General features: G+C 52.5%; 2 protein-coding genes across 4 annotated transcripts in view; one reads left to right on the top strand and one right to left on the bottom strand.

Moving 5' to 3' along the window:
* The window catches only part of Mmp9 (matrix metallopeptidase 9), a 48,738-nt gene extending 47,249 nt beyond the window's left edge, over nt 1-1,489 (bottom strand). The window contains exon 1 of the mRNA XM_041670122.1: nt 931-1,489. The gene's annotated coding sequence lies outside the window, so the exon portion shown is untranslated. The remainder of the gene's footprint in view (nt 1-930) is intronic.
* Nucleotides 964-20,308, top strand: Znf335 (zinc finger protein 335). 3 transcript variants are annotated; one of them, XM_041670115.1, is made up of 28 exons: nt 964-1,085; nt 1,743-1,993; nt 3,087-3,324; nt 4,242-4,319; nt 4,500-4,808; nt 4,892-5,038; nt 6,472-6,618; nt 8,696-8,939; nt 9,031-9,208; nt 10,005-10,117; nt 10,945-10,963; nt 11,083-11,199; nt 11,280-11,356; nt 11,432-11,592; nt 11,918-12,147; nt 13,186-13,279; nt 13,382-13,476; nt 15,605-15,870; nt 16,830-16,941; nt 17,023-17,397; nt 18,184-18,326; nt 18,410-18,552; nt 18,681-18,784; nt 19,197-19,274; nt 19,429-19,512; nt 19,597-19,662; nt 19,746-19,827; nt 19,921-20,308. In XM_041670115.1, the coding sequence occupies exons 2-28, from the start codon at nt 1,793-1,795 to the stop codon at nt 20,046-20,048; spliced, it is 4,029 nt and encodes a 1,342-aa protein (XP_041526049.1). In that variant the 5' UTR covers nt 964-1,085; nt 1,743-1,792; the 3' UTR covers nt 20,049-20,308. The 3 variants fall into 3 exon arrangements, with proteins under 3 accessions (XP_041526049.1, XP_041526052.1, XP_041526050.1); XM_041670118.1 differs by having other exon boundaries at nt 19,924-20,308; XM_041670116.1 differs by having other exon boundaries at nt 4,895-5,038.
* The last annotated feature ends 354 nt before the right edge of the window (nt 20,309-20,662 follow it).

Consider the following 20,662-nt stretch of genomic DNA (forward strand, 5'->3'; position numbering starts at 1 on the left):
AATAATGTTAAGAAATACACATTCACATATAATTAAAAACAAACTAAATCATAATTAAAAATAAATCTTAAAGAACAAAGTTGAGAGCCATGGTGGCACGGGCCTTTAATCCCCAACACCTGCCTTTAATCTCAGCGCTCAGGAGGCAGAAGGACTTCTGTGAATTCTAGGCCAGCCTTGTCTACATATTAGGACCTTGTCTCCAAAAGAAAAAGAGGAAAAGGAAAAAGAGCTGGGCGGTGGTGGCACACATCTTTAATCCCAGCACTCAGGAGGCCGAAGCAGATCTCTGAGTTCAAGGCCAGCCTGGTCTACAGAGTAAGCTCCAGAAAAGTTTCAAAGCTATACAGAGAAACCGTCTAGAAAGAGAGAGAGAGACAGATATGCACAGACAGAAGATGCAAAGCGCACTATGGGTCAAACATTAACCCTTCACTAAAAAATTCCCGACCTCCGCCATCCCCCGAAGAACCCTTGTTGATTCCGGACCAGCCTTTTCTGTCCTCAAACCTCGGTTTTCCCATCTGTATACGGCCCCCGCTCCCTCCGCACGGCACAGCAAACCTAACCCGAGAGGACCCGATCGGGCTCGATAGGCGCCTTAAATCATAGGCGAAAAGCCAGAATAGCAGACGTTTCCTCCCGCTCACGACACCTCTAAGCCACCCTGGGAGGCGATGTTTCCCCCAGCGACCCCAAGAGGTGTGGCCAGATGCTGGGTGCCACGCCCACAAGAGCTAGGCGCCTCCGCCACGCCTCATCCTGCGTGCCTCGGCGGGACCTGCGTGACGTCACTGCACTTCCCTTGTAGCCATCCGCCACCAGAAAAAGTAGTCCCCCACCCCAGCTTCCCTCACCCCCAGGTAAGACAGCATATAAACTTCTAGAGTCTTTCTGCACCCGACCACGGTTCTAAGCCCTCCGAGAGACCTTCTAAGACTCCGCAAATCTGTTTTTCCTCGGGGGCGGCGGCGCAAGTAGTCCCGGCTCAAGGGAGGGTGATGGGTTCCTCCGCGACGGGGGTGAGAGGATGGCGACCTCGTCGATGCCGGAGTCGGAGAGCGACGCAGCAGCCAGAGGCTCAGGTGAGCGACAGCCGGAGACGGGCCGCCCCGCTGCACAATGCGGTGCACTAGGGTCCTACCGCGGGGCTGCCGGGTGCCGAGCTCCCGGGCCGGCGGGGCTGTCCGAACAGGGCCCCGGGGTCCCAGGCCCTTTAGCCGCTTTAGCATTTGCCTGAGCGGAAACCCGGCGCCGCCACAAGATGGCGTCGGGCCTGGAGCTCAGGCAGCGCCGGGGACAGCCCCGAGTCACCAAGCCCCGAGACCGTCGCTGTCAGCCCCCTCCGCAGGGGAACCCGGGGAGGGGGAGCGAACCACTGACCCCGGGGGCCTGCGGGCTGTACCACTGGGTCCTCATCCGAGGGGACGCGGGGTCCGAAGGGCTGAGCCGCTGTGCCCACCCTGGGTCGGAGGGTGATTCACGCCTCTGGGAGGAGCAAAGGGCGGCGATTGCACGCCGCGACCACCTTTACTGGAGGAGCACCAGCCGGAGAGGCGAGGCGTCCCCGTCCTCTTCTGGAAGCTTCGCTCTCCGGGACTTGAGGAAACCCCTCCCCGTTTGGTCGGGTGCTCAGTGTTTGCATCTGCGGAATGGGCACGCCGATGCATCGGGGTGGGTACAGCTTGGCCGGACCCGAAAGGTGGACCACTTGTTGCAGCCATGGTCGTCTCTTCCGGCAGAGTGAAAGCCGCATACCGTGCACGTTGCTGGCAGGCGATCCCCCGCGCCAATGGAGGAGAACGAGGTGGAGAGCAGTAGCGACGCGGCCCCTGGGCCGGGCCAGCCGGAGGAGCCCTCTGAGAGCGACCTGGGTGTGGGCACCTCGGAAGCCGTGTCCGCGGACAGCAGCGACGCGGCGACTGCCCCAGAGTTAACGGAGGCCGAAGACTCTGGCGTAGGGCAGAGCTCAGACAGTGGCAGCCGCTCTGTGGTATGGACCAGGCTGGACGGTGTGGGCAAGGGGACCATCCAGCAAAGAGCAAAGCTTACTTGTAGAAAAATACTTGTTGATTCTGAGACAGAGGCCATGCCATGCCAAACTGCTCGGAGTAGGTTTTGTTCTTTTGACAAACCCCATAGTTGTTAAAGGGACATACTTATAAAACCAGTTGTTTCCAGGTCCTGCAGAAAGGGAAACTGAGGCAGAGCATGCTGACAGCCAGGATTCCTTATCTCCTGGCCTTCCTAGAGCCCTCATGCTCTGTCAGCCCTTCCTGGTTCAAATGTTGATCCATCTCACAGTAACTGTAGCCTTCCGATCTGTCTAATGGGATGGGAATGTCTGATTTTATGCGTGTGAGGTTGTAAGGGAAAAAAACCCACAGTGACCCATCTCTTCCTGACCCCGTACTCCTCTGCCAAGTGAGAATTAGAAGTGCGTTTATCTCTTAATGCGTCATTTTGCAAGGCAGTGGATGGATGTATCCCGACACCACTTGATGGAGAATACTAAGCAGAGGCCCTTGATGTGCAGTCTAAGGTTTCATTAAGTCAGCAGAAATGGGCCTGCTCTGAGTGTAACATGTGCTAAATTACAGGACAGGTGTAGCCCTGGTCCATATTGGACAGCTCCTCTGGGAGTGCAGACCCGACCTGTCATCATACCACCGTGATGGAGGTGACAGAGTCGCTGCAGAGTGCACACGGAGAAAGGGTCTAAGTAGGGTCCTGCTTGGCTTCCTAGAGGAGGTAGCCACTAAGCGGTTGGGAGAAGTCTGGGTGCAAACTAACAATGGGGTGATAATGGAGGAGTTTGAGGCAGAGAGAGCAACTGATGCAGAAACCCTGTGAAAATTGTCCCTCCTGGCTGTGGTGTGGGGTCTAGAGAGGTCCTTCTTTGAGCCCTCAGGTAGAGCCTGATTACATCCATGGACTTTAGGGCTCTCAGTGCCTGAAGAGCTCTCCTAGTCCTCAGTGGGGTCCAAGTGTAGGTGACTTTATTTGCTTTGTTCTTGGGGATCTGCAGGCTGCTCTGACCTGCCCCATCCCTGGCTCCTAAACTGCCCTCTGCTTCCTGCTCCTAGGAGGATGTATCCGAGAGCATTTCAGCAGACCCCTTGCCTCATGGCTACCTCCCTGATTCATCTTCTGTGTCCCGCGGAACAGTGGTAGAGGTGCCAGGTGGCCCCCCAGCCCTGGTGCATTCCAGTGTTCTCCCAGACCCCAGCATGCTGGTGTCGGACTGTGCAGCTTCCTCTTCAGACCTCGGTGCTGCCATTGACAAGATCATTGAGTCTACCATTGGCCCGGACCTCATCCAGAGTGAGTGGGGAGGGTGTGGTCCTGCAGAATCCCATAGCCAGATGTGTGAATGCAAGATAGTTGCCTTACTGTGGAATGTGTCAGGAAAACTGATAGCTGTTTCCAAACAAGGTGCCACAGTGGGTTCTTAGTATGATGCCCGGATGTCACAGCACTCAGTGGCAGAGATAGTTGTGACAGGAGCCAGTAAGATGGCTGGTGAACAAGTGCTTGCCAGGCAAACATGGTGACCGCTCCTGAACCTATGTAACAGTGGAAAGAAAGAACCAATTCTAGAAAGTTGTCATTATACTTCTATACACATGTCCATATACACACACTGTACATGCAATAGTAATGAATTTTTCTTTAAAAAAAAGCAGTTGTATCTGGCTTTGTGCTGGGAGCACAGGAGGTCACAGATCTTCCAGTGACCCCCAGATGACATGGCTATCGTTAACCTGGCCCACATGAGAATTGAAAGGCAAAGAAGACAAAAAGTGACTTACCCAAAAGTGGTACTTAGAAAAAGTGGAGGGTGGCTCTGGGGCAGTAAGCCCAGATGGGTGCTCCGTGAGTTCAAGCTACTGTGCTGGGTCTTTCATGACGTGCACAATGCCCATCACCTCACAGAGCTCTGGCATAGGCTGAGAAGCACTGTGAAAAAGATAGTGCAGGATCTGTATCTTGAAGTGTGGAGAGGTCAGAGGAAGACATTCTAGCCCATTTGTCAAAGACTGGGCAGCTGGAGTAGTAGCTCTGGCATCCTGGTGCCGGGGCCAGCATTTCCCCACCAGACCTCCCACCATCCTGCAGCAGAAGTACACACGGCTCAAGGAGGTGCTGCTACTGGTATCCAGTTGCCAGGTAAAACCCAAGGGTATGGGCCTACAGCTGGGGCTCCTCCGAGGACTCTCATCCTCATCTTCTTTTGCCAGGCTGCATTACTGTGACCAGTGCTGAAGAGGGAGGAGCAGAAACCACCCAGTATCTGATCCTGCAGGGCCCAGATGATGGTATGAACTCTGTTGCCATTCCCAGGGAACCCTGTAATAGATGCGAGCAGAAGAAGAGGTCTCCATGTGACCCCAGAGGGTTAGCCATTGCCCTTGCCTCGTGGGGGATTTGAGCCTGCCTGAGAAGAGCAGCGGAAACTCTCAGGCAGTCCTGCCTTCCGTTTTCTGTCCTGTCCTCAGGTGCTCCCATTACATCACCAATGTCTACTACTTCCACCCTGACCAATAGTCTGGCAGCCATTGAAACCCTGGCGGATGGCCCCACATCTACATCTGCATGCCTCGAACCTCCTGAGGAGCCCCAGGGAGAACCTAGCTCTCTAGCACAGCCACCCCCAGCCTCTGGCACTGACGAGCTGGACCTGCAGAGCCTGGAGGCCATGATGGAGGTGGTGGTTGTGCAGCAGTTCAAGTGCAAGATGTGCCAGTACCGGAGCAGCACCAAGGCAACCCTCCTTCGCCACATGCGGGAGCGGCACTTCCGCCCAGGTGTGTCTGCAGTAGCCAGTTAGGCCTGGAGGGGTGGGGGGACCACACATAGCCAGACGTGGCAGCTCGCTTTGCTTTTGTAGCAGCAGCAGCAGCAGTAACAACAGCCGCTGGTAAAAGGGGGCGTCTACGGAAGTGGGGCACAGCTACCAAGACCACAGAGGAGGAAGGGCCAGAGGAGGAGGAGGAGGATGACATTGTGGATGCTGGGGCCATTGATGATCTAGAGGGTAAGCCACTCTGCAGGGTAACCCTCTGTCCCCACACTCGTCTACAAATCCTGAGCTCCTGGCTGCCTACCTGGAAGGAGACACATCATTGTCCCTCCAGTACAGAAGAAGCTGTGTGGCTACATACCGAAAACCAGAGCAACAGAAGAATTAGAATGCAAGCAGAAAATAGATGTGTTTTCCATAGCTTTGTTAGCCACAATTTATTTACTTACATATCTAAAATAGTTCAGTGTATGGTCATAAAATCTTAGTAAAACCAGGCACAGTGGTATCTGAAGTACAGGCAGAAATATCAGAAGTTCATGGTCACTCTTACTGCATAGTTAGCATAGTTAGAGGCCAACCTGGGCTACATGAGACTCTTCCCCACCCCAATTCAAACCAATAAAATATTCTTTTTTTCTCTCTCTCTCACACACACACACATATACCATTTGTGTGGATGCTTGTGCAGGCCAGAGATTGATGTCAGGTGACTTCCTCAATTGCTCGCTGCCTCACTTTTTGAGACAGGGTCTCTCACTGAACCTAGAACTTGCTGTTTGTGCTGGACTGGCTAGCCAGGAAGTCCTGGGGACCCTCCTGTTTGTGTCTGGTGTTGGAACTATTGGCATCCACTGTCTGCATAACTTTTGACATGGGTTCTTGGAGGTTAAACTCAGATCTTCATGCACAGCAGCAAGTGTTTCATTGATTTAGCGACTTCCCCAGCCCCTTGTTTTTCTCCAAAGTTTTTGGTTGTTTTAATTGTATGTGTGTCTGTTTGTGGGTATGTGCATCTTGAGTGCAGTACTTCCTGGCTGCCAGAAGAGGGTATTGTATCCTTTGGAACTGGAGTTACAGGCAGTTGTGAGCTGTTCCACATGGGTGCTAGGAACTGAACTTGAGTCCTCTGCAAAAGTAGTAAATGAGCCATCTCTCCAGTTCCTCCCCCTCCTAATTTTTTGAGATAGAGTTTTCCTGTGTAGCCCTTGGTGGCTTCAGACTTGTTCCTCTTGAACATTGAGATTATAGGTATGTATCATCATAACTGGCTCACTTTTTTTTCTCCTGTACTTAGAGATCTTGTATGCATTTTATAACTAAGTTTTTCTGAGTTGGACCAGGCTCGTTTTATGGTTGAATGGCCATGTGTGGCTATTGTCCACAAGGTGGAACAGTTCAGTCTGGGAGCTTGTAGACTCAGTGCTAATTGCCTGTTTTCTACCAGTCGCTTAAGTGACTTGAGAACCAGGTACCTCTTTGTGCTTACAGTTAAGGTGAGTTATTGGCAGGTGCCAGGAAAGGTGCAGGAAAATGAAGGCTAGTCCTCTGTGGGGGAGGGTGCAGATGGCTTCTTGGAGGGGACCTCACTGGCAGAGAGAAAAGTGATGGGGAAGTGGGATTTGTCAGAGTGTGGGTCTAGACACTGTCCTTTACTGTTTCTGCAGAGGACAGCGACTACAATCCAGCTGAGGATGAGCCCCGGGGCCGGCAGCTGCGGCTCCAGCGTCCCACCCCTAGCACCCCAAGACCTCGGAGGAGGCCTGGCCGACCCCGAAAGCTGCCCCGCCTAGAGACTGCGGACCTCTATGATGGTAAGACTTAGTCATGGGATGGCTGTGTGGGGGTCACACATGGCTCTGCTGCCTGATGCTTCTGGGGTACTTGTGAGACTGAGTGCGTGCAGAGCAGCAGTCTACGTCCACTGCTGCAGGCTTCGTGGAAAGGAGCCCTACCCCAGCTGGAGAAACCCAACCTCGGTGATTGTTTAGTTTAGGCAGACGCCTTCCAGTGATAAGTTGTCACAGCAAGAAAAGGGGGTGAGTCTTTATAAGTGAGCCAATCATCTTTTAATGGCACTGGAGAAGAGAGAATGAGACCTGGTGACTGCTGTGTCACTCGAGGGGATGACTTGTCATGGTGTGAGTACAGGCTTTGTCACCTATCAGCTCTGACCTAGAGCGTGTCACTTTGCCCCTTGGATCTCTTTATGAGCGGAAGAGGACAGCATCTGTTTGTGTGGTGGCCACTGTGCCTATACAGTTTGAACGTAGATTCTGGAATCCCTCCAGAGAAACTGTAGTTGCAGAAAAGTAAATATAACCCACCCAGGCAGTGGTTCACAGCAAGAATGAGTGGCACTGGTCCCAGGGCCTGGGGAAATGGCTGAGTGGGTAAGAGAATTTGCTGTGGAAACAAGATGAGAGGTCAAGCTCCAGCACCCACAGAAGGAATACTTGAGGTGACTGTGTGCCTGTGTTCACAGTGCTGAGGGTACAGAAACAGGTTGGCCCTAGGACTTGATTGGCCATCCAGCCTAGCCAGAATGTAGAGTTTCCAGTTCAGTATTCAGTAGGAGATCCCATGTCAAGTGAGTAAGGCAGGAATAAAGAGCAGGAGACGTGATGTCCTTCTGTAGCTTTGCTGGTCCAAGAACAAGTCCATGTACCATTCCCCAGACGTCACACTGTAGAGCACACACAAAGGAGGCACCTTCCAGGCTGTATCATTAAAAACAGAACAAAGTGACTGCAGAGGTGGCTGAGTGGTTAAGAGCATTGGCTGCTCTTGAGGAGGACCAAGGTTCAGTTCTTAGCATCCACATGGTGGCTTACAACGATCTACAGTGCCTCCTTCTGACCTCCACAGGCACCAGGCACACACATGACAAACAGATATACGTGTAGGCAAAACATTCATACACAAAAAATAAAGATATTTAAAAAGAATAGAAAAATTAGTGCACGTTTGTGTGTGCACACACAAGCATACCACATGGAGCTTTACATGTCAGAAGACAGCTTATGGGAAATGGTTCTTTTCTGCCCTGTGGGCCCTAGTAATTGAGCTCAGGTGTCAGGCTGGGTGCAGAAGTCTGTGGTTATTCCCTAGGCCTTCATGCCAAGTGGCCAAATTTGTTGACAGTGCCAGGGATGCAGCCCATGACATTGTGCATGCCAGGCAAGTGCTCTACCACTGACTCACACACCTCCAGCCTTGAAGGAGTTTTTCTGTTTGTTTGTTTGTTTGTTTCTTCTTATTTTTATATGCTTGGGTTTTTTGCCTATATATGTATGTCTGTTTGCCATGTGCTTGCAGTATCTGGAGGCATCAGATCCCCTGGGACTGGGGTTAGACAGTTGTGAGTGCCATGTGAGTGGGGAATTGAACCCGGGTCCTCTTAGCCACTGAGCCACCTCTTCAGCCCTTGAAATAGTATTTATAAACAATTTGAAGAGGTTTGCCATTCAAATTAGACTTCAGAGAGTTTGTAAGCTGTCCATGGAGCTCCCTTGCCATGAACCCTTTCTTGGGTCACCAGCCTCACAAGGATATTCCAGGGTCAAAGCCACTGTTGTTTTCTCCCAAATCCACAGTATCCCTGTGGGTTAGTACAGCAGTCGGGAGATGGGACGGATGAGACTCAGAGAGGGAAAGTCTTTGTCTGCGGATTCACAGCCAACCCATGAGGGTGCCGAGTCCAGAACCTGACTGTCTGGGCTGTTGCTGAGATACTGTCCCATTTCTGTCCTGCTGTGCTGAGTAGGTTAGAAGCAGGGTGACATCTGCACTGTCCTCTCCTCTGACCTTGTGTCTATTCTGTGATCACTTGTGAAAGTTGACTGGCCTCAGCCTGGAGTGTGTGACTGACTAATCTTGGTGTCATTACAGGTGTAGGAGAGCCTCTGGTGAGTTCCCAGAGCACACAGAACCCTCCAGAACTGCAGGATCTCGAGGCTCCCAGCTCCTCGGGCCCAGGAGGCCTATGGGGCAAGGTGGGGAGAGGCCCAGTGGAATCTGGTGTGAGTCAGTCGGATGCTGAGAATGCAGCCCACTCTTGCAAGGATGAACCTGACGCCCAACCTCGCCGCCGAGGGCGACCCTCCAGGAGGTTCTTAGGGAAGAAGTACCGAAAGTAGGTACAGTGTTGCAGAGGTGAGCTTAACAGGCTGGGGATTCCCTGAGCCGACAGCCCAGCCAGTGGCCTCTCCATCCCTTCCTGGCAGGTACTACTACAAGTCGCCCAAGCCACTGCTTAGGCCTTACCTATGCCGCATATGTGGTTCACGCTTCCTGTCCCTTGAGGATCTGCGCTTCCACGTCAATTCCCACGAAGCTGGTGACCCACAGCTCTTCAAGTGCCTGCAATGTAGCTACCGCTCCCGTCGCTGGTCCTCACTCAAGGTGTGTGGTCCAGGAGGTCACAGGGCAGGATGAGTCACTCTGACCATCTAGCTTATGAAGGATACTGGGACATGGTGGCCTGTGGAGGGCTGCCACAGGCAATTGTTAGGGTGTCCAGTGAGTGACACCTCACTTTGAAAGATGCAGTTGACATTAGAGATCGTGTAGACATGCTTATCCTCGCTGCCCGACTGGCCGGGTGTGTAGTTCCGTCCAACAGTCACTCCACAACAGTGGCATGTCTCAGAAAAACGCTTCTTTCATCTCGCTCCAGAGGTGTGGGCCAACAGTAGCCCATGCTGTATTTTGTCATTTTGTGTCAGTTGAGGTTCCAGGTGTTGACTGTACCAATGTACTGCAGAATTGCAACCTGATGACACCCGTGCTATGGCAGGGTGGAGTGTAGACTCATCCTTCATGGCCTGGCGGACAGTCTGTGCTGTCTCCATGTGCTACTGCTTCTTCCCCCGCAGAACACGCAGGCTGGAGTTGTTCTTTAGGCTCCTCAGGGAACTGTCCCACAGTGTGGAGCATAAGGCATGGGTTATGGAGCCACATTGCCCAGCTCCAAGCTTTGCTGTCACGAGGTCCCTTCATTCTGAGCCTTCATTTCCTTTTCAGTCAGATGGTAAACTAGCCTAAGGACTGGCACAGCAGGTGTCTCTCTGGGAAGAGTCCCCAGCCAGGCAGCAGGCTCTGCTGTCCACACTCACCCTGAGGCTGTGAGCGAGTGTGCAAGGGGAGGTAAGGAAGAAGGAGGGGCAGCGGAGCCTCCAGCCCTGTCTGTCTCTCCCAGGAGCACATGTTCAACCATGTGGGCAGCAAGCCCTACAAGTGTGACGAGTGCAGCTACACCAGTGTCTACCGGAAGGATGTCATCCGACATGCGGCCGTGCACAGCCGGGACCGGTCAGTGAGTTGTGCGGGCACATGAATCTAGGCAGGAGAACATGTGGTCAGAAGTACCGTGGGTCCTCTGTAGCACCCCTGCTCTGGTTAGAAACATTCAGAAAGCAAGGTGAATCCTACCCGATCAGTGTTCCCAGAATCCTCAGGGCTAGCGCTTTGAGGTCCCCAGTTCAGGATCTTTCTTCATGTGGGAGCTTTAGTTTCTCATCTGGAAAGTGGAGACAGTTGTCGAGGGGCCTGAAGGAAATTGTGTGACTACAGGGTTCATGGGTGATTAGAAGGTCTTGTGCTGGTCAGGTGCAGGCCTTTCTCAGAGCTAAGAGCAGATTAGGACTGGGAAAATCAGATGTTTTTCAGCCTGGTGGCTGCTCAGTGAGTTACAGCCAGGCCTATGGTTCCGGCAAAGAATTGGCTTCTCTGGCCTATGATCTATGAGCAGAGGGTGGATAGAGACCCATGGAGTACTGGAACCAGGGTGGGTGACAGTTTTCCAAGATGCTTACAGGTTTCTTGAAAAAGAGGGGATTGTGTAGCCTGCTAGGATTCTGGTCACCAGGTTGAAGCCTGTTCTCCAGGGCTTTTTCCTGTGGGGCTTCTTGGAGCCTGTAGTGCAGAAATGTGTCCTGTGACTGGAGGGGGGCAGACCATGACCCTGCTTACCTAGCACAGAGCGTGTCTCCTGTGGAGTCTTAGCATTCTCCCCAGGGAATACCCGCTGGCTCTCCATGGGTTCAGAGGAGAGGGCATGAGGAACAAGAGGGGTGGTCTGGACTGAGATTGGACAGCTGTGGGGAGGCTTTGGTGACACTTGGTTTCTCCTTTCCCAGAAAGAAGAGGCCAGATCCGGTGAGTGTGGGGCCTTGGCCTGGGAAGGGCCCTGGACTGCTGATAGGGGTAGTGGATAAGGTGAGAGCTCCCTGCTCTGTCCCCTTCTCTCCCTCTGACCTCTCATTATACCTTCCCAGACCCCAAAGCTGAGCTCTTTCCCTTGCCCAGTGTGTGGCCGTGTGTATCCCATGCAAAAAAGACTAACGCAGCACATGAAGACTCACAGCACTGAGAAACCACACATGTGTGATAAGGTGGGTAGTTAGGCGAGCTGTGGCTGGAGGCAGGGCCCTCTCTGGGCCGTCCCCATCTCATTCCACCTTCCCACCCACAGTGTGGGAAGTCCTTTAAGAAGCGCTACACCTTCAAAATGCACCTGCTTACACACATCCAGGCTGTTGCCAACCGCAGGTATGTCCCCACTGGAGGTCCCTGGGTCGGGAAGGAACCCCTCCTGTTTCTGAGCTCCCTGTTAACTGCCTCTAGGTTCAAATGTGAGTTCTGCGAGTTTTTCTGTGATGACAAGAAGGCACTGTTGAACCACCAGTTGTCCCATGTTAGCGACAAGCCCTTCAAATGCAGCTTTTGTCCCTACCGAACCTTCCGTGAGGATTTCCTGCTATCCCATGTGGCTGTCAAGCACACAGGTCAGGCCAGCCCTCCAGTCCCAACACCCCAACCAGAGTTCAGCTCTCTTTGTCCCTCTCAACAGCCCAAGCTACAGGTAGACTTAACCCTTATGCCATAAAGGAACTCCTGTGGTATTCTCTTGCTCCTGAGCCCAGCGCCATCAACTGCTTTCCCTGCCTTAGTTAGGAAAGAGGGAAATGGGGGGTGACCTTGAGAATGTCCTTTCTGCTTTAGTCCACTGGACTGGACAGCAGTGTTTGTCCAAGCATGGTAATGACTTATAGAGTGAGTTTAGGGTTCCTTGCAGAGCTGCATGGGTGCAAGTGTCCCCCGTATCCACAGGGGCCAAGCCCTTCGCCTGTGAGTACTGCCACTTCAGCACTCGGCACAAGAAGAACCTGCGCCTGCATGTGCGATGCCGACACGCGAACAGCTTTGAGGAGTGGGGACGGCGCCACCCTGAGGAACCCCCCTCCCGCCGCCGCCCCTTCTTCTCCCTGCAGCAGATAGAAGAGCTGAAGCAGCAGCATACTGCAGCTCCTGGCCTGCCTCCCAGCTCGCCAGGGCCTGAGGTAGGTCCTGCTGGGAGGCAGTACACACAGTGGGAACTAGCGGGGTCTCCTTTGCACATTGTGATCCAACAGGATGATCCCTGCCTCAGTCGCTGTGGCGGACATCAGTTAAGTTATGGGTACAGTTGTAAGCGTAACGGAGGGTGGCTTTCCAGTGCTGCACATACACCAGAGTGACTTGTGTTCTTAGATGCAAAACTTAACAGCTCTGAGATGCTGTGGCCCAAACCCTGTTGGTCAGGGACCAAGCTGTCTGAATATTTTTTAACAGCATCCTAGGATCTATCTGTCTTTGGTCTTTATAGTTGTTCTCATGGTCCAGCATAGCTTCAGGAACACCTTCCAGGCCAGAAGCAAAGGGAACGGCTGGGAGATGGTAAAAAATGATGCTTGCTGTCATCTACCCAAATCTTCCCGTGAGCCTTATTAGAAGCTGCTGCTTAGTTACATGGCCACACTTTTAGAGCCATGAGATGCTGAGAAGTACCATCTTGTAGATGGGTACCTGCCTTCCCTCATGAAACTCAAGAGTACTGTTGACAAGAAGGAAGATGAAGGGACTTGTGAGATGGTTCAGCAAGTTAGTGCTTGTTGCCAAGCTTTATGACCTGATTTGGATTCCCAGGTCCTAGATGGTAGAAGTGGAAAAATAACTCCCCAAAGTAGTCTTTTGATACCCATATATGCACTGTGGCGCTTGTGCCTATACACATACACAGAGACCAAAAAAAAAGGATGGATGGTTTAGATTTGGGTAAGGAGCTAGTATTCTGTCATGGGAGCTCCCAGTGGCCCTAGGAAGATAACCACACTACAATAATAGTACATGGGCTCTGGAGTTGGCAGCCTTGGGTTCAAGTCCCAGCCCTTCACATTTCTGAGCCTTACCATTCCACTGAACACTGAGCTGGTAAATACCTTTAAAAATAATAGGTGAGTCAAACAAGGGACTGGGAGGACATGATGACATTAGATGTGCTCGGGAAATGCACTTGGATCAGGCCACCCCTCTCAAGTTTGACCCATTCACTTCCCCAGGCCCCCCAAGAGCCAGCACCTTTCCAGTCACCTGAGACTCCCCCACTACTCTGTCCTGATGCCCTAGGTGGTGCCACAATCATCTACCAACAAGGTGAGCCTTGAAGAAGGCAGGGAGTAGGGTAGGAAGATGACAAGGGTGGCATTGGGTGCCGGGTGTGCAGCCTGTTCTCAAACCCAGGCCTCATACCCCCAGGAGCTGAAGAGTCCACTGCCATGGCCACTCAGACAGCCTTGGACCTGCTGTTGAACATGAGCGCCCAACGGGAGCTGGGGGCGACAGCCCTGCAGGTGAGCACTCAGGATTTCCCCTGCCTAACTGCTGAGCATGCCAGCTCTGCTGAATGCGGCACGTAAAGGAGACTAGTGAGTCCAGATTACCTGTTGGGGGCAGATCAATCTAACCCTTATGGGCAAAACTTGAAGGACCTGGTTCTGTGGAGCCAAGGACAGTCTTTCCCAGTACGCTGTCTAGTAACCAGTGAACATTTGTCCTAATCACTGTTCTGTTGCTGTGAAGAGACACCATGACCAAGGCAACTCTTATAAAAGAAAGCATTTCATTGAGGGCTTGCTTAAAATTTCAGAGGCTTAGTCCATTGTCTCCATGGCAGGGGACATGACACTGAGTGGTAGCTGAGAGCTACATCTTGATCTGCAGACTGAGAGAGACTGGGCCAGGCATGGGCTTTTGAAACCTTAAAGCCTACCCCTGATGTCACTCTTCCTCCAACAATACCATACCTCTTCCATAAGGCCACACCTCCTAATCTTTTCAGAGTTCCACTCCCAGGTGACTAAGCCTTCCCATTCAGTCCCCACCCCATTTCTGTGCTGAGGGTTATGTGTTGCTGCATGTGGTTCTCTTGGTCTTCTTTGGCTTCATTCTCACCTTGTCTATGTCCCTGTCCTGTCCCCGTTCCCCCCCCCCCCCCGGGTCTAAAGCAGTTTCCTGTGTAAACACCACTTGGACCCAGAATGTACCCAAGGCTTTGTCTAGTGCAGAGCTCTCTCCTACCTCTCAGTGGCCTTGACACCATCTCACATCCACATATCTCCCCCAGCTCATCATCATGCCTCCATCTCTAAAGCAACCCATCTCTAAAACACAGGGAAGCTCAGTAGCACCTCTTGGTCCTAGGCTCTTGGAAAGGTGAAGTGTGAACCAGATAGAGCATTTACCTGTAATTCCAACACTTGAGCAGAGGAAGCAGGATCATAAGGAAGTGAAGGCTAGTCTAAGCTACATATTGAGTTTGAGCCCAGTCTGGGATACATGAGACCTAATCTCAGCAACAGAACTGGAGAGTTGGCTCAGTGGTTAAGAGCATTGGGTAGACCCAGGTTCAATCCATAGTATCTACATGGCCGTTCACAATTGTCTAACTCCAGCTACAGGGGATCCAGTGTTCTCTTCTGGCCTCTGTAGTCACTTAGATGTGTGGTGCAGACATAGGCAAAACAACTATATACATACACTTAAATTCAGAAAGTGAAAGTCTGGAGCATGCCTCCCTGCCCTTAGTGGGTTCAGGAAAGGTCGTCAGGATTCTACTTAGGCGCAAACCGACACCTAGATATTCCTTTTAGAACAGGCTCATTGTTCTGCTACTCAGTGATCTGTCCAGGTGCGATACGCAGCATGACCACTGTGTACACATGCCATTCCAACCCTGTCTTTTGTTTTGCTTTGTTTAATTAATTCATTTTTTTCGAGGCAGGGTGACAGGGTTTCCTTGTGTAGCTTTGGAGCCTGTCCTGGAACTCTCTCTGTAGACCAGGCTGTCTTTGAACTCACAGATATCTGCCTGCCTTTGCCTCCCAAGTGCTGGGATTAAAGGTGTGCACGCCAGCCACCACGGCCCAACCAAGAGAAACCCTATCTTGAAAAACAAACAGACAAAAAAAACCCAAAAAACAAAAAAAAAAAAAGGTATATTCTGCTAAAGGTATTTGGTCCTACTTTAAAATTCTGTTAAATTACATAGAGGCAGCCAGGCGATGGTGGTGCACTCCTTTAATCCCAGCACTTGGGAGGCAGAGGCAGGTGGATCTTTGTGAGTTCAAAGCCAGCCTACAAAACAAAACAAAACAAAACAAAAAAAGAAAACCCTCAGAGATCTGGAACTAAATGCATACACTACCATGCCTGGCTATTTTGTTTTGAGACGGTTTCTCTTTGTAGCCATGGCTATCCTGGGCTACATATACCAGGTTGGCCTCAAACTCAAAGGTCTCCCTGCCTCTATCTCCTGAGTGCTGGAATTAAAGGCATGTGCCACCATGCCCAACTGAATGTGTTTGAGGACGTTCTTGGGATGTGTAAATGAATGGTGACAGCAGAGGCACTGGTAGGATGGTGAGCTTTAAGGCACCAAGGACCTTGGACAGCAGCTCTGTTCCACTGGTATCATTGCAGGTGGCTGTGGTGAAGTCAGAGGGCGTGGAGGCAGAGTTGACGTCCACGTCTACTGGTAGGCAGCCTTCCCCTGAAGACACCACTCAACAGGTGGTGACAGTTCATGTAGCAGAGCCAGGGAGCAGTGTGGCAGCTGAGAGCCAGCTAGGCCCTCCTGACCTACAGCAGATTGCCTTGCCATCTGGGCCATTTGGTGGGGCCAGCTACAGTGTCATCACAGCACCCCCTCTGGAAGAGAGGACGTCAGCTCCTGGGACTCCTTACAGGTAACTTGGCTCCTTTCAGTCTTTAAGAGGCGCTCCCCACTCCAACCCAGTTAGCAGGAGGCTGAGTCCTGGTGTGTACAGAGCAGCAGGAGATTGTGTTCTGTGCAGGCTTGGAAGCTGCCATTCTTTGGTCATTGGCTGTTCTGGGAACTTGGCACTAATGGTCTTGCCTAGCTAGCTCCCACAAGATTCCCTGCTTTTACAGATGAGGAAACAGGCTAGAGGTTAGGTCAGCTGCTTAGGTGGTGAGGCTTGGAACACTGGTTCCCAACCCTATATACCTTTTTTCTGCCCCAAATGTGAGTGCTTATGTGAGTTTGAAGCCAGAAGGCATTAGATCCCCTGTGGCTGTGGGTGCTGGGAACCAGTCCTGGGTCCTCTGCAAGAGCAACCAGTGTTCTTAGGTACTGCACCATCTCTCCAGCTCTCCATCCCCATGAGTTCCTCTGTCTTGAGTGTTTGAACAAATGTGGGTCATTTGTTGACCTGCTTCCCTCTGGTGCAAATTCGTGACAAGCATTTCTCTGCTCACTGAACTTTTAGGCCATCTGAGGAGCTCTGGTCCTGTGCTATAATGAGGGTTAGAAGCTCTAAGCCAGCATCTGGGTAGGCTGCCTTAGCCTCTGCCCTGCCTGCTTGACTACCAGATCCATTCTGTTTCCTCCTGTTGCCTGGCCTCTCTTCCTGTCCCGTTTGGCCAGCTCAGAGCTGGACACCTGGAGTGCTGTCTTCTCCCTACCAAGGGACATGGGGGGCCACCCCTTGAGTAGGGTGAAACCCTGAGCAGCTCTTGGTTATCATTTATGGAAGAGACAGCGGGGGCCTGGGTGGAAATGGTTGAGCGACGCCTTACATTCACTCAGGCTCCTTCAGCTTAACTGTTGCTTGGAGAAGGGATTCTTATAGCCTTCCACCCTATTCTGGAAATCACACCTCATACTTCCACTCTGTGCCCTTAGCGAAGAACCTCCTGGGGAGACAGCCCAGGCTGTGGTTGTGAGTGAGAATCTCAAGGAGGCTGGCACCCACTATATCATGGCAGCTGATGGAACCCAGTTGCACCACATCGAGGTGAGTCTAGGGAGTGGCCACCCCACCCAGTGTCCTGCCTCTGCCCCTCCTTAGCACCTCATGCTATGCATTTTTCTACAGTTGACTGCAGATGGCTCCATCTCCTTCCCAAGTCCAGATACTCTGGCCTCTGGAGCAAAGTGGCCCCTGCTTCAGTGTGGAGGGCCACCCAGAGATGGTCCTGAGGTTCTGTCTCCAATGAAGACTCACCATGCGGGAGACCCCCAGGGCTCTTCCACCCCATCCCCTGCAGCCAGCAGCACCCTAGGCCTGGTAGTACCCTCCTCCCCATCATCCGCAGCAGCTTTGTCAGCAAAGAAGTTCTCTTGCAAGGTGTGCTCAGAGGCCTTTGCCGGCCGAGCAGAGATGGAGAGTCACAAGCGGGCCCATGCTGGGCCTGCTGCCTTCAAGTGCCCTGACTGCCCCTTCAGTGCTCGCCAGTGGCCTGAGGTCCGGGTAGGTGTGCCCCCTTCATGCCTCTACCTTCATTGCTGCGGTCACTCGTTTGTATAAGAACTCTTTAGAGAGCATCTCCTCAAGCATAGTCCTCTGTGCCCCTCTAGGGTCAGAGGTGACTCAGCAAGATCTCAGGTCTGGGAGCTGCTTGGTCCAGGACACCAACCAGATAAAAAGTGACTAATGCCAGACTGTGTTCCCGGTGCGAAGGATACAGAGTGTAGAGCAGGGGCGGCAAGGCATTGGATAGGGTGCTAGAAAGACCACAGAGGTGGCAATGGAGCCAGGCAGTGGAGCATAGGCACAGAGAGGCTGGCATGACCGGAGACTGAGGCTGCTAGAGGATGGTGGGAGAGCAGATGTTCGAGGCCAGCGTGGGATGGCATGAAAACAGAATAGTTTCTGATAGATTTCATCAACTCTTTCCACTTGCCGGAGGGTTTTCAGATCCAACCCCGTGCTACATCCTCTGAGCTCTTTAAGGGGCAAGGGCCTATAGCCTCACCCTCCAATGGGAAAGGTAATGCCCAGTTAGGCAGGACTGAGCCCTAGCGTGCAGGAAGTCCCTCTTCAGTAAGTACGGTACAGAGTCACAAACTGAGACAGAAATTACCCAAGTGGTGTAATGGCACAGCCTCTGGCTTCTCGCTTTATGTCTGTGGTAGACTAGTCTTAGTAAGGTCCGTCCTTTTGGTCCGGCTCCTCGCTGACATGTGCATTTAGTTTCTGTGGAGACTTGTTATCTCCCATTCTGACCCACTGGTACCTGGTCTCTACCTTGTGTAGGCTCACATGGCACAGCATTCAAGCCTAAGGCCTCACCAGTGCAATCAATGTAGCTTCGCCTCCAAGAACAAGAAGGATCTGAGGCGGCACATGCTAACGCACACCAATGAGAAGCCTTTCTCATGCCACCTCTGTGGGCAGCGGTGAGGCTTGGGATGGCCAAGAGTGGGGGGGGGGACTTCCATGCACACAAGGTAGAGCCACTTAATACCTGTTCTTCCCTCAGTTTCAACCGGAATGGGCACCTCAAATTCCACATCCAGAGGCTACATAGCAGTGAAGGGAGAAAGACTGGGGGTGCTACAGCCCGAGCCCCAGCCCAGACCATCATCCTCAACAGTGAAGAGGAAGCACTGACCACACTGCACAGTGAGCTACCCTGGGCCACAGGGGTGGGCCTCTGGTCCAAAGGCTAGAACCACAGCGCAAGGGAACCCCAGGGATGAGGCATTCAAGTTTTCCCTGAACCCCCTAATGAGCCCCTCCTCTCTGCCCAGCTGCCATCCAGTCCAGTCACGGTGTCCTAGGTCCAGAGCGGCTACAGCAGGCACTGAGCCAGGAACACATCTTTGTGGCCCAGGAACAGACAGTGACCAATCAGGTAAGCAAAGTCTGGAGCCCCTGCAGAGAGGATGGGACAGACAGAACTGAGAGGTGGCTCAGAGTTAGGGTTAGAAGCCTTGCACCATCATGAGGAGCAGAGTTTAGATCCTAGCTCCCACCGTGTTACAAGTCTGGCCAGCTCTTGCACTCCTAGAAGCCCAGCTCCAAGTAGGGTAGAGACAAGAGACCTCTGGGGTTTGTGTGGCTTCCAGCCAAGAACTCCAGGTTCATGGAGAGACCCTGCCTCAACAGAACAGGCAGGGGAAAAAAAAGTGAAGAACAATGCTTGACACCCTGCCTGACCGTCTGGCCTCCTGGCGGGTGGAGACACACATACACACCAAAAAACACAACACAGAACACGTGAATAAATAAAAGAACTGTGGCTAAGTTGGGCTTGGTCTTAACAGGAGGAAGCTGCCTACATCCAGGAAATCACCACGGCAGATGGCCAGACAGTACAGCACCTGGTCACCTCTGACAACCAGGTAAACTCCTGTCTCCTTGCCCGCCTAGGCCCACCTTAGAACACAAGTTTTCAGACTACCTGGGCCAGTGTCCACAGTTGTATCTTCTACTCTGCCCACTTACCTCAGTTCTCATTGAGTGGAGCCCTAGAACCTGCCTTGTCCTCTTTCTTAGGTTCAGTATATCATCTCTCAGGACGGCGTCCAGCACCTACTGCCTCAGGAGTATGTTGTGGTCCCTGATGGCCATCATATCCAGGTAGGCCAGGTCTGGGGCAAGGTGGGGTTTGGAGGAAGGCCACACAGCCTCTTTCTAGATCACTGGCCAGCTTCCCATCTCCAGGTCCAGGAGGGCCAGATCACACACATCCAGTATGAGCAAGGTACCCCATTCCTACAGGAATCCCAGGTATGTTACCTGGAGGAACAGGCAACTACTCTGGGGTAGTGAGGCACCTGGTGGACTATATTCTTACTGGCTTCTTTCTCCAGATCCAGTATGTACCTGTGTCCCCGGGCCAGCAGCTTGTCACCCAGGCTCAGCTTGAGGCTGCAGCACATTCTGCTGTTACAGGTATAGATGGGGCTGAACACTGACAGCCAGGAAGCTGAGGCCAGACCCAGCTCCTGGAGCCTCAGGCTTACTGTGTTTTTCCCTCCTTGGCAGCAGTGGCTGATGCTGCCATGGCCCAAGTCCAGGGCCTGTTTGGCACTGAGGAGGCAGTGCCTGAACACATCCAACAGCTGCAACACCAGGGCATCGAGTACGACGTCATTACCATCACGGATGATTGAGCCTCAAAAGCCCAACGCTGATCTTGGATATCGGGGCCAGCTCTCCTGGAGACGGGGGACTTTCCTGTCCTACTTAGGGCCTCCAGATACTGGACAATCAGTATCCCTTGACTCCAAAGGAGCCAGACCTGTGCTCTTGGGGGGTGGGGGGTAGCCATGGGCCCCAGCCAGGACATGCTGGGTGCTTCAGCCTGCTGGCAGGCTTTGGGAGAGAAATTTATTTTTGTTTGGATGGACCCACTGGCTCCTCAGTCTCAATAAAGGGACCAGAGTCCAGCCCTTGTAGCTCTCTTTGTATACATGCTAATAACCTGAACCAGGTAAGGGCCAGGAAAGCAGGCAGAAGTCTCAAGTGGAGGCTACCTGACTCCACAGTCAGCTGACCCACCTGTTCCAGTGGTCCAGTACAGGCCCAACCAGCCTGACCCCAGGAGATGACTGAGCTAAAGAGAACCGTGCTTTCTCCATGGGCTCCCTGTCTCCAGGACCTGAAAGGGCAGGTACTATACCTATGAGGCTATATACTTTCTCTTGGGCCTTGACTGTAAAGCATTTAGCAGCCTGTTAGTCTGGTTTAGGCACTCAGAAGCCTCTAGGGACTCAGACCTGCAAGG

Source organism: Microtus oregoni, unplaced genomic scaffold (assembly GCF_018167655.1).
Source record: "Microtus oregoni isolate MIOR12 unplaced genomic scaffold, Mior012 000020F_ref0000438, whole genome shotgun sequence".
NCBI classification, from domain to species: Eukaryota; Metazoa; Chordata; class Mammalia; order Rodentia; family Cricetidae; genus Microtus; species Microtus oregoni.

Excerpts from the sequence above, each read along its gene's own strand:
- Znf335 (XM_041670115.1), top strand. The coding sequence starts at position 1,793 with ATGGAGGAGAACGAGGTGGAGAGCAGTAGCGACGCGGCCCCTGGGCCG. Across the intron at positions 3,325-4,241 it reads TGGCCCGGACCTCATCCAGA|GCTGCATTACTGTGACCAGT; the intron begins GTGAGTGGGGAG and ends TTCTTTTGCCAG. Across the intron at positions 19,275-19,428 it reads TGGTCACCTCTGACAACCAG|GTTCAGTATATCATCTCTCA; the intron begins GTAAACTCCTGT and ends CCTCTTTCTTAG.